Source organism: Wyeomyia smithii, chromosome 2 (assembly GCF_029784165.1).
Source record: "Wyeomyia smithii strain HCP4-BCI-WySm-NY-G18 chromosome 2, ASM2978416v1, whole genome shotgun sequence".
Classification (NCBI taxonomy): domain Eukaryota; kingdom Metazoa; phylum Arthropoda; class Insecta; order Diptera; family Culicidae; genus Wyeomyia; species Wyeomyia smithii.
Genome location: NC_073695.1, coordinates 130,092,231 through 130,105,403, shown reverse-complemented (window position 1 = coordinate 130,105,403; position 13,173 = coordinate 130,092,231). Strand labels below are relative to the sequence as shown.

Below are 13,173 nucleotides of genomic sequence, written 5' to 3'. Positions count from 1 at the left end.
TTATTCACGCAGAGCATAAAATTCATGTCATCACTGAAGTCAAATTCGAGGAATATGAAGCCGTCCAAATGCGCTACAAGGTATCTAGTAATTTGTTTGTAGGAATAAATTTTACGCATCTTTTACGTACATCAAAATGTGGTTATATTTGCAGCCCACAAGGTTAAAGAGGTCACTTTTTGTCTTTCGTTTAGGAGGGCATAGCAATTTCTGTCAAAACTAAAGCTCTGAAGCTCTATCTTACAGGCCAAATGTTCTATGCTACTCGACTTGTAAAAATTTTCAAGCGTTTTTTCGGATTCCTCTGTGTTAGAGGACTCCTCTTCGCACACCGTAGTGTATTTAAATGTGTTTTATCAGATAGTTCATTGCTATCACTAGGCTGACCGGATATCATGCCTTATAGTGTGCAGACAGAGTGATCGATGTGTTAAGCAGAAAAAGTTGTAATTGCCTGAATTTTTAGTATTGTTTCAAAACACTCTGACTTCAAAGTCAGCATAAGTTTCAAAATTGCCAGGTACCTTATCAAAAATATTTTAAACGTGTTATCAAAAGAGTATACTTGATCAATGAATGAATAAAAAGTAAATGGTTCGCTATCGTTGAACACATAATTGAGAAATGTTACTCTTGTTTAGGGGACACACAATTTTACAATGTCAAAAACAAGTTCAGATTATGGCATAGAAGTGATTCTGACTTTGCACTTGACGAATATACAAGGTAGAAGAAAAGAAAGGTTAGAAAGAACGAGAAATAAGAGAACGAGGATGATTTCGAATAACTTGATTGAGTAAAGAGAAAACTATTTGTTTGTTGCATTACAACATTCCATTCTAACTGTTGATTGGTTGAAAGAAAAATAATTTTTGGTTTGTTTCAAAGGGGCCGTTCCCAAACACGTAGTCATATATAGGGAGACGGGGGGTGGCTTATCAAAAGACCACGAAAAATCCCCCCGCGTGCGGGTTAACGAATAGACCACGTAGTCTTTTTTCTGACTTATAATTTATTATTGCCACTAAGTCAAGTCGAAGCTTTCGCAATTTTTTAATTAATATATTTATTTGACACGACTAATTAATAAGTGTCACGGAAAGTTTGAGAGTTGTCAGCAATTAACTGTAATCAAATTTTTGAAACATATTTCAAATTTATCCGAACGAAGAAATTTTTTTTTTTGTTTTAAACAGGCTTTGCCTTATATGGCATTTACTTCTTTAGAATAATAGTTCTATTTTGCAATGCGTCGGGATTTATGTTATTTTTCCTGAAAGTATATTTCAATACTCAACGACCGGTAAAAAAATCAACGTTTTGGTCTTAAAAACAATATATAAGAGCTGGATGTTCGTGAACTGAAGGAAGAAAGAAAGATGTTTATATTTTGTTCGACATTCAAAAACTTTGTAATTTATTTCAAGGGAAATACGGCTTTTTCAGTCTTAGGGGTGTATCAAAACGCTACTAGGTTTTATGTCCGACGTTTCGGCCTTTGAACTTGGCCTTCCTAAGGGGATCTACAAGTTTATTAAAAACATTTTATAAAAATAGTACATTTTTTTTTCTTCAAAAACTCTGACATTGTTTTTTTCAAAAAACTTACATATAGTTGTACCGTTTTTCGTACAAAGCTTTACGATAGGTTGTCATAGCTGTCTATAGGATCTCTTTCAAAGTACCTATATTGAAACGTTAGAGTTAGTTTGAGCTTTACTGCCGCTCATGGCAAGTCCGTCCCAATTGCATTTTTATCAATTTCGAGTTTATTTATGGAATCAATTCCTTTTTATATCTACTTTCGATAAAACAAATATTTTTGAATACTTTGTTCTGAGGAACTATGAAAAAAATAGCAAGTTGGTTTGTCCCATAGCAAAAGTGATCGCTAGTCGGTCCCATTGAAAAAATCTTCGCAATTTAACCCCACAGCCAATAATGATTATGAAAAATGTGATATTTACCAAAACTAATGGTCTTCAGGTTTAGAATTGGATGTACCAAGTGATATTCGATAGGAGGTTTGATTAAATTTTACGCGTTCTACATCGTGTGGCTCTAGCTGATAGTACAATGTTTTCTTCAAGACAAAGTTTCCACCAGTAGCTTCTTTCAGCTGTTGTTTGTTGACAGTGAACGCTTTAGGTGTGTCACTGTATTGTTAGTTGAAGCATTCTTGAGTAAATACTACTTTTCGTATTTTATCCGTATTTCATGTAACGACGTGCTTAAGAATTGTTCAATTATTGTCGTGAATTTCGTTTTGAAGAATTTGTCAGTCATATTAAATACTTCGGTACGCTACTTAGCTGTTTTTTAACGGAGCAAACATTTTCCTAAGCTATAGGTTTTCTTTCATATTTGTTTCCACTGCTACGTGAAAGCTGTCCGCCGTCACGAACGTGTGTCCGCTCTCAGGAAAATTTAGAACAAGTTCCTACACCTAAACTGACTTTGAATTTATCAGTATGTAAAAACAAAATCTTATTTTATTTTGAGCGGCGCAGTTGGTAGGTATATTGTGTTATGCTTCTCACAAAAAACTTGTTTAATAAAGCACGAAAGAAGGTCATTTATGAATTGACCAGCGATAGATTCATTCCAAACGCACGGTATAGCACCGCCATCGATTTGCAGTAGTTTGTTTTTCATCACCGGTCGTAGCTGGCTATGGGACTGACTTGCTATCATTCTGGCTACGTACCGTAAAAGTAATCGCATGTGAGTCCCAGCTTATGATTTTCAACAAATTTTAATCAAATTTCGGTGTTCATGCAAGTTTTATGATGCAAAAGTGTTAGATTGTCATTGCAGTACTAAATTCTGTTGATGGTATTGATTGAAAAAGCATTTGAGTGCAAAATTTCACCTAAAGCGTTACGATTTTCAATTGCTGTTTTCTCGTCAGCACCAAAACGCAAATGGGACGGACTTGCTATGAGCGGCAGTTTAGAGATTACCTACAAACTTTTACCACATCACAAAGCACGATGCGTTGGTGGATTCAATTTCTTTTTCTCGGGCTTTTTATCGCATCACTCCCCTACGTCCCAGGTTTAAGTAATGCTATCGTCAGGTGCCTAAAAGATGATTACCCGTTGATCACTATGGGGCCGTGTCGACTGGTGTGCCCCAAGGTAGTAACTTGGGGCCAATTCTTTTTCTGCTGTTTATTAATGACCTGGCCAAGTTAGAGCTGCATGGAAAGTTACGTCTCTTTGCTGACGACACGTCAGTCTTCTATCAAGAAACAGAATGCACTGCTATCCAGCTTCAAACTAATTTGATGTCAATGAATCTATCGAAAACCAAGTATATGCTCATTCACTCGTTCCGCAGAGAACTCCCGGCTCGCGAGCCAATTGAAATCGCCAATCGTGTCATCGAAGAAGTATTTGAATACCCATTTCTCGGCCTAACGCTAGACAATAGAATGAACTGGAAGGCCCATCTTGAGTCTCTCAAGCGAAAGCTAACATCACTCTGTGGTATATTAAGGAAGGTTTCATCATTTTTGCCTTTGGCGACTATGAAAACACTATACTTCTCACTAATCCATTCTCGGCTCCAGTACCTAGTTGCAACGTGGGGACTGGCTTGCAAATCTTCTTTGAGAGAGCTACAGGTGATACAAAACAGAAGCTTGAAAGCCGTGTTCCGGAAACCTCATCTGTATCCCACTCATCTACTATACGAAGATCCCAGGGACTCAACCCTACCAATCCGTGTACCCCAGGAGTATCAAATGTTGATCCACTTGCGAAATAACATCACTTCAACCGTCCTTGTCACAAGAAAAATGCACGAAAACCGCTCAAGCAGACAAACTGGTCACCTGTATTTGCCACGATTCAACACGGAATACGGTCGCAAAAAATGTCGTACATTGGTAGCAAACTGTTTAACGACCTCCCCCCATCATGTAAAAATGCCCCCACAACATATATCTTCAAGCGTCGTTTGCGAGCTATCATGAAAACGAAAATACCACAGTATCTAGCCCAATTCTGGATTACACCCGAATACCACAAAACACTACTCACCAATGCATCTGCCGTACGCCGTAACCAGAGCAACGCCATCAACGCGCGAACCACCAGCACCACCCCACAATTGTCGACAAGTATCATCACCAGCTTCAACTTATAGTTAACAACATCGTATCACACTTCCTTAAAAGAGCAGATGCTCACTGGAAGTGCAAACTTGTTCTAGCGATTCAAGTGTAAAAAATATATCGGAAATAAATTAAATTAAAATTAAATTAAAAGGTTTCACTTATTATCAACTAAATATTTTTCTAGATGATTTCTAGATGAGTATACAATTTACCATAACTATAAGCGAAAAATTTATCGTAGATGATCAATTTGCTTAAACAAATTTTATTTATTTTGATACTCAACAACAAATAAAAAATCATTTTGAATATACTCAACAGAAAAGCGTATTTTAAATTACTTTCAGGTAAGGAAATTATTATATTTGTTAAAGACAATGAAATATTATCAATAATTAAACAACCATTATCTGTTTGTTATTTTGGTTTTGAGAAAATGATATTACTGAAAATTCTATTTACAATTTGCGCAATATCTAATAATCAGTTTTCTTGAACCTTCATTTTTTTCATAAATTTTTCATACTTTATTGTACATATATTTGCAGAATAAGATCACAAAACAAAAGACCACGAAAGACCACGGAGGAGAAGGGGGGTATGAAAGGGATCAAAATATGACCACGTAGTTTAGGAATGGTCCCGAATGCATTTTATTATTTTGGGTGTCGCAGAAACTCACAGGGCATATTTTTTTAGGACAAAATTATTTTCTACAACCTTACCAGAGACACTAGTTATGCCAGTCAAACAAACCGATTTAGCTGAAAAAATAATTTTAATCTCCAATTGGACACTCTGTGGGTAATTAAAATATTTTTATAATCGAAACAGTTGGTTTGATTGGCATAGTGCCTTTGGCAAAGTTATAGATAATAATATTGTCCTTCCAAAAATAAACATGTTGTAAATTTTTCCCAAATTTAATTTTTCTTTGATTTCTTCATCGCTTCGGTATTTTTTTTTGTAATTTTTACACAAAAAAAGATTTTTGAAAAATAAGCTTTTTTATGTTAATTTTAATGTTTCTTTTACATTAAAAAAATCAATTTTTCAGAGTTTTTTTTATCGGAAAGATAAAATTACTGTCTAAAACTTTTCCAGAGACGTCACACTGATCAAAAAACTTTTGGCTCTGAAAATATTAATAATCACAATAACCCTCCCAAAATAGCATTTTAACTAGCTTCTCAGCCTATAGAAACGTTTATGCAAAGTTTAGGCCAAATCTAAAATGACAAAAAATATTGAAACTGAGACATTTTTTGTGGAACTGCTCAGTTAAAAAGTAATTTTAAGTTATATTAAAAAATGTGCAAAAATATTGAAAACTTCAAAGTTTACAGAATAGTTAACTTAAATTTTATTTTCCTCGATTTGATAAAAATGTCACTTAGTCTAGTCTGACTAAACGGTGTTAAAAAAAATTCAATAACACTGGTCGACAAAAGCGAAAAAAAAGTTGCCCTCCAAAGGTTTTACAGCTTTTCAACCATTCCTGTGAATTTTGCTGCTTTTAGAGAATGCAGAAATGCATCAGAAGGCCGCCGAGGAATTGCTTATCGGATTCGTCGCTTTTACGTTTGCATAGGGAACAACTCTTTGGAAAAGTTATCTTTGCTAGGGACACCAAAACTCACAGGAATGGTTGAAAACCTACCTACCATCTCTCATTTTTTCCAGTTCGAGCTCTAGGACAAAACTTGGATTTTGAATGATGAAAGTGCTATGAAAGAAGGATTACTATTTTAAACATAGTTGCATTCAAACCAAAAGAATCAGTTCAGAAGTTCATTAAATTATTATTTACAAAGACATTTCGAGTTTGACCTTTATATCATTTGTATCTGTCGCGCTACTATTACCTGCAATATAATCTGTATAAATGAATGCATCAAGATTTTAGTTTTTAACATTTTTGATTTTCTCGTCATTGTCGGTTTATCGATAACTGAATACCTACGTTACTCTTCGTCGACCAGGTAAGCACCTTGCGATCAGCTGTTGAAGGGTAGTTCGTTAGCGTACGCTCCAACGTTACAAATCATTGTAATGCTATGTTTCAGAAACATTTATTTTATTTTTCGAAATTTCGCGAAATTTAGAGACCAATTTCGTTTCGTCTCGAGAACTCGAAATCCACCTTGATTTCGTTTCGACTAATTTGGCGAAATCGAAATTAAGGGTTAATTTCGTTTCGTTTCGTTTCGACACCAGAAAAGCCAGTTTCGCACACCCCTAATGTTTATGTGCTCGCACCTATACACCAGAGTCTATGTTTATAATGAGAGTCCCGCAAAGATGAAACCAAAGGAACCAAATCAGTGTCAAACGAGGGTACCAATCGAGCAATGTAAATAAACGAGGTGATAATGTTAGGAGTGGATGAAAAGTGTTGTTATTGAGCGTAATAAAGAATATGTGTTTTTCCGAAGTTTTACTTACACATTTTAATCCAACATTAAACCTGTACACTGCTTTACTTAAATTTAACAAAACATCACCGTTAAATTTAAGTTAAATTTAAATTTAAAACTGTGTACCTTGTGAAGAATTTCAAAATATGATATTCGCTTATGCATGGTGAAAAACAGAACTGTATAGTTTTTGGCAACAAACGGCAAAAAAACTGTGTTGCCGAAACGATAGATTTTCTTTTCGCGCGACTCTATATACACATAGACTCTGCTATACACGGGCTCTCTTGTGCGATTGTCAAAATTTGTGTGCTGACTGCTGACAAAAGCAAAATATATTCCCTTCCTTTTTATTCTCGTGCAAAAACCAGACGAATATCAGCATTTTCGTAGTTCGAGTTGAATTTTCTATACGTAAAATATCTAATGTGGTTAGTTACAAACGATTTTATTTTTTGTTTATGAATTAAGTTTTGTGTGTGAAACTAAACGGGAAAATACCAGTGAAGTCTTAGGAGTAATGGTTCTTATTGGCAAGGACCATCTATGTTCAAAAATGTCGGAGAGTCAGAATGTGGCGAGCTCTGCTTCGTCCGAGAGGTTAGTTATTTTTTTGTATTCATGGTTCGATTTTTTTTTTTCGATTAACAATATTTTATTTCTTATTATTTTAACAATTTCTGTTCTTTGTACATTTTAATTGATACACCTAAGTTTTCATCTTTGTTTAATATTTTCATGTTTTTGTTTCCTTCGTTTGTTATTTCTTCTTTACATTTTAAGTGCTCAGCACATTTAGTTTAATGTGTATTCATGGTCAACTTCATTGCTTTTTGTTCTATATTAACGCTATAGGTAATTTAGTTTGCACATTAAATCACCTAAATATTGGTAAAATTTATCATTGTAAGTTCTATAGTTTCTGACGTATTTTAGATATCAGCTGGCACAGTCCTGGGAGGGAAAAACGAATACTACAAACTACACTCGAAACATAGAACACGCACATTCGTCGTTTTCTGATATCGTGTAACTATCTTTTTGCTGTAACGCATGCATGACTCAAACGAAGTTTTTAGTAACAACAGGAATACTGAATGTTCAAATTTTACAGACTAATTTTTCGAGTCTGTTTTTTTTTTTCAATTTGCCGTTGTATAAGAGTTTTTTCAGAGTTTTGAGTTCGACCGTGATGAAGTGTGTTCAAAATTGTAACCAAAGCCTTAAATCACGAGAAGCGCAAGTTTAATAATCGAAGTACACTAGCATGATTATTACTTAAAGCTTATGAAATTTATTATTCTACGTAAAAACAAACCAAAATATTTTGTAAAACGACAATGAATACAAAAACTGTTTGCGATGAATATTTTTTCGAGCAACGCGATACCTTTCAGTTATAACAGTACTCATCGCAAAAAAATGCTTTTTTTCCTTGGTTCAAATTGACAGTCGTTCTGCTCGTTCTGGTTCATTTTGACACACAACTTCGTATCTGTTTCTCCCTCCCAGGCACAAGCACGTCCTCCAGCTCTAAATGAGTAAGAAAAAAAGTAATTAGTAGAATAAAGCTCATGCGTTATAATTATTTTAAATGCCAATTATAATTTACATTTTTTCCCAAAACAATACTTCTATGTATAAAAATACTCTCAGCAATGTGCATAGGGTGTCCCAAAATAACGTTTTGTCAGATACACTGAAAGAAATCGACACGACATTATAAAGTGTTTTGCACTTGAATTCGCCCTACTGATCAAAACATATAGAATTCATATGCGAAACACTTTAGAATTGTTTATCGTGCAACACCTCATTTTCAAAAAGAAAACACTTTCAATTCGCGTGTTATGACATATAGGCATAAAGTGTTTGGATTTTTAATCTCAAATGAAAGTTTACCGAAGTTCTAATGATTTTTATTCGATTTTCAAATGAAAACAGTTCTACAATGTAACCTTTCTTTTATTTATAAAACTTAAAATTTAAATTATAACATTTCATCACCAAATATAAAATTTTCCTTCTCTGTTGAAGAAGCCTGTAAAGCAACTAGAGTACAATTAATTTACTTTAATTAATTGAAGTTGTAGTAAACAAATACCTCTAGCGCAAAGATGCTTTCATTAGAATGTCTGTGATGGAAGAACGAAATAAAAGTATGATTGGAATTCGATTCTTTTACGGAACACAAACCACTTACCTTGCAAAAATTTACAGATGTATAGTCCGGAAAAAGTACGAACTTCAAGGCCGTATTACAATCGCTGAATCTTCATTTGTCGCCATTTTTCTACTTCTCAGCACAAACGGCTCGTCATTTGACATATAAGAACAAAACAAATCAACTGAAAGTGTTTCGCACATGATAATCACTGTGATGAAACAGTGGGGCAGATTCAAGTGCAATTCACTTGAAAGGGATGTTGAAATCATACTTAAATGATGTGCGGTTCATAGATGTAACTTAATGTGCGCGACAACTTGAAACAAAAATGAAAAATTCTTCAAATAACAATGCAGAGTCATTTTCATATCCTTTTGATGAAACACTTGGATGAAGCGTGCGCAGTTTTTTCAGTGTAGTCTGGGAGTTCAACCGAAAAATGATTGGTTATGGTGTAAAAAAAAAGTATGGCGACAACTCTGGAAAATGTTAGGTCGACGGGCTAATTCGAGTTTTGTGAAAAAAATAACTTTTTCACGTTTTTATTTCAAATTTTTATCTCTTAAATTTCCTGTGAAACCTAACCCAAATATATTTCTTGCGGCGCAAGATTGCTGATTCTCATAACGGCTCAAAGTTCACTCCGTATTGCACTCACCTTTGAATCAAATCAGCAGTGTCGCTTAGCAATGGGCAAGATCGATCCGATTTCTGCAAAACCGATCTTTTCTAGTCGATTTATCGATTTTTTGAATCGATTTCTCTGCGCGCGATCTTCTGCTGTAACGATCCTTTGGATGGCAAGATCGTTTTTTTCCGCCTGAAAAATAAATGTGTGCAAAACGGATTGTAAACAATAGTGATTGCATTTATTGTTGCTAACGTAATCTGCGGCCCAATTCCGAGAACACTTTTTTTTGAAGAGAAGAAAATTTCTTTATTGATAGTATACGAAATTTTTTTCTTCTCTCCGAAGAAGTGTGTGCTCGGAATTCGGACACTGATCTGAAAAATGTGTCAATTTTTTACCGGGATGTCCATAGTTGAAGAATGGGCTAAAATTCAATAGACATGAAACCGAGAAAAACGCATTTCAAATGTTTTTGTTGGTTCAAACAATTGTCTACGTCCATGACAACTTTTTTCATGAGTATGTCACCACCCCCATATCCAGCATATCCAGCTTTTCACGAATGGCGTAATGGCGTATAGTGCACGCAGCCCATTTTAACGTTTTCTGTAGGTCAGGGAAGCTGGATAACCTTGTCGTCGAGTTGAAAAAGAACAATCCGCAGCCAAATTAAGTCCCTCCAGTATTTTTAACGCAGTAACCATTTTTTGCCTTTGTAAACGCGACATCAATAGACAAACCCGTATGAAATTTGGCTAATACGCATGCGTTGTGAAATATATCAAGGATTAGGGGTGGGTGAAAGGGCTCTTTTGCAAGAGCGGCTCTAAACCGACTCATGGATCACAATGATTCACGAGCGTTGACAGTTCGTGTTGTCTCAGTAAACTTCGGGTTCACGCGAACCAAACAGTTCTGGAGCGCCCAAAGAACCGTGGTTCTTTTTCGTTCTTTCGCTCTTTCCTAAGAACCGGTTCATACGAACGGCTCGTGAGCCGTTCGCCCATCACTAGCGAGGATGAAAAGAACGACGAGACAAGTTTGCACCTCGAACTGAATATAAATTACCAGACCACAAGACCGTCTCGAAAGTTTGACCTATATTGTATACAATCATTACTATCTGATTGGTGTACGTTGGGGTGGCAATGGAAATTGACTTTGACAGTTTTATTTAGAAGTAGTGTTCAAAATTTCGCCTTCACGAACAGTTAGCAAAATTTCGATTTTTTGGATAACACCCGACCTCGACGTTTTATACATTTCTAAGGACCAGTTCACATGATGTAATAGAGCCCATCTTGATTTCAAATCCCATACTCAAAATTTTCCGTGAAACTAGATGTATGTATGTTTCAAGATACGCGATATCACGTGATATCTGCTATAGTGTGAACAAGGCATAAGACATTTGGCACAAAAAAAATTATTACAAACTGTGCTTTTCTTCATAAGTCGAGAAAGTAAAGTTTAGACCAAATACTCCTGAATTCCGATTTAGCTGAAATTTTGCATTGCATTGGATATTGAATTTACCATTTTGGATATTAGCCAACATCATATCATATTTGCTACCTCTGCAAGTGCACTTTTTGAAAATTGGCTTCCGTAGGGACGTTGTTTACTATCGTTGTGGGTGTTTACTATCAAACACCAATTTTTTGATTTAGGTAGAAAAGGCATATGCGCTTATTTTTCAACTATGAGTCGCGGGGTATTCGTTAACTCAAATATTGCAAAAGTTGAATTGAATGGTCGTGTATATGCCGTGCTGTATCCTGTTCTGCATGGTGTCGCGCTCGCCATTTTTGTTTATTTGAGTTTGTTCTGCGGATGTTCCGATTTTTTTTTATGAATTGGGTTGTTCAGCTATATCAGTTTTGACGTTGACTAACGTCTATATCGAAGTTAGGCCCCTGAATTTGAAAATCTAGTAATTCAACCAGGGAAAACCAGAGAAAAGTGGTCAGGTTTTGAGCGCTTATTTTGCAGTCATCTATAATCAGGTTTTCGAGGTTTTGGCATCAATCGATCAGAAATTCTTTTACGGTTAAATTTATGTAACAAAAACAAACTATTGTTTGAGATACACTATTGAAAAATTGGTAATTAATATCGATTGTCTAAATCATACCGCGCAGCCAATCACTACCTCTCTTCCCAAGCACAGTCGACACTAACGGATACAATCGATCTGACTTTGTTGTTATTGGTGTTGTCACTTTCTGTTTCCGATGTTTATGCTGCTGCTAGCGGAAAAAAACCTTGCAAATATGCATCTTTTTGTTGGTGTTAATTTTACGACAGCGGCCGGCGCCCCATCATTCTGATTCCAAAACCGCACCAGTGACATGCGGACGCTAGGTGATAGCAGCTGAAAGGAGGAAAGACAAAATAGTACCGGTCATCTCGTGCCGGTTTCACCCGTTATGCTGGTGGCTTTAAGTAGTAAATGGCTACTGCAAAACACTTAAATGGCTGGAACTCTGGACGGACTAACCAGGAAACTATAATCGGCAACTGGCACCTTTTGGTGCCTCGAAATTTTGGTACAAAAGCGGCTAATTGAATTATCTGTTTTACCAAATGCTGCTGCTAGCGGAAAAAACCTTGCAAAAATGCATGTTTGTGTTGGTGTTAATATTACGACAGCGGCCGGCGCAGCTTTCAAGAAACATTTGTCTACCATTCCATCATCTATGTAGCCCCTCCTTCTTTCTAATTATCTGACGAAGCCTTGGTATAAAACGTAATGTTCGAACATTTCACCCCATCAGTTTCATTATTAAACCGTACCGGATACATACGGACGCTCGGTGTTAGCAGCTAAAAGGAGGAAAAACTAAATAGTACCGGTCATCTCGTGCCGGTTTGACCGGTGATGCTGGTGGCTACTGCAAAATACTAAAATGGCTGGAATTCTGGACGGAAACCAGTAAACAAGAAATCGGCAACTGGCACCTTTTGGTGCCTCGCAGCTTTATAATAGAAGCGGTTAGTTGAATTTTATGTTTTACAATTACTGCTGCTAGCGGAAAAAAACCTTGCAAAATGCATGTTTATGTTGATGTTAATTTCACGACAGCGCTAGGTGTTAGCAGCTGAAAGGAGGAAAGAAAAAATAGTACCGGTCATCTCGTGCCGGTTTCACCCGTTATGCTGGTGGCTTTTAGTAGTAAATGGCTACTGCAAAACACTTAAATGGCTGGAATTCTGGACGGAATAACCAAAATACAACAATATAATCGGCAACTGGCACCTTTTGGTGCCTCGAAATTTTGGTACAGAAGCGGCTAATTGAATTTTCTGTTTCACCAAATGCTGCTGCTAGCGGAAAAAACCTTGCAAAAATGCATGTTTGTGTTGGTGTTAATATTACGACAGCGGCCGGCGCAGCTTTCAAGAAACATTTGTCTCTACCATTCCATCATCTATGTAGCCCCTCCTTCTTTCTAATTATCTGACGAAGCCTTGGTATAAAACGTATCGTTCGAACATTTCACCCCATCAGTTTCATTATTAAACCGTACCGGATACATACGGACGCTCGGTGTTAGCAGCTAAAAGAAGGAAAAACAAAATAGTACCGGTCATCTCGTGTCGGTTTCACCCGTGATGCTGGTGGCTACTGCAAAATACTAGAATGGCTGGAATTCTGGACGGAAACCAGTAAACAAGAAATCGGCAACTGGCACCTTTTGGTGCCTCGCAGTTTTATAATAGAAGCGGTTAGTTGAATTTTATGTTTTACAATTGCTGCTGCTAGCGGAAAAAAAACCTTGCAAAAATGCATGTTTGTGTTGGTGTTAATATTACGACAGCGGCCGGCGCAGCT

At 36.3% G+C, this 13,173-nt stretch overlaps 2 protein-coding genes across 3 annotated transcripts in view; one reads left to right on the top strand and one right to left on the bottom strand.

Annotated features, from left to right (window-relative positions):
- LOC129725736 (uncharacterized) overlaps positions 1–9,519 on the bottom strand; it is a 30,881-nt gene extending 21,362 nt beyond the window's left edge. Inside the window, exon 1 of the transcript XR_008728156.1 lies at positions 9,366–9,519. The gene's annotated coding sequence lies outside the window, so the exon portion shown is untranslated. The remainder of the gene's footprint in view (positions 1–9,365) is intronic.
- LOC129725734 (uridine-cytidine kinase-like 1) overlaps positions 6,842–13,173 on the top strand; it is a 193,998-nt gene continuing 187,666 nt past the window's right edge. Inside the window, exons 1-2 of one of the 2 annotated variants that reach the window (XM_055681881.1) lie at positions 6,842–7,140; positions 7,477–7,569. In XM_055681881.1, the coding sequence (XP_055537856.1) occupies positions 7,061–7,140; positions 7,477–7,569 (173 nt within the window). In that variant the 5' untranslated portion in view covers positions 6,842–7,060. The remainder of the gene's footprint in view (positions 7,141–7,476; positions 7,570–13,173) is intronic. The other variant, XM_055681883.1, reaches the window with a different exon arrangement.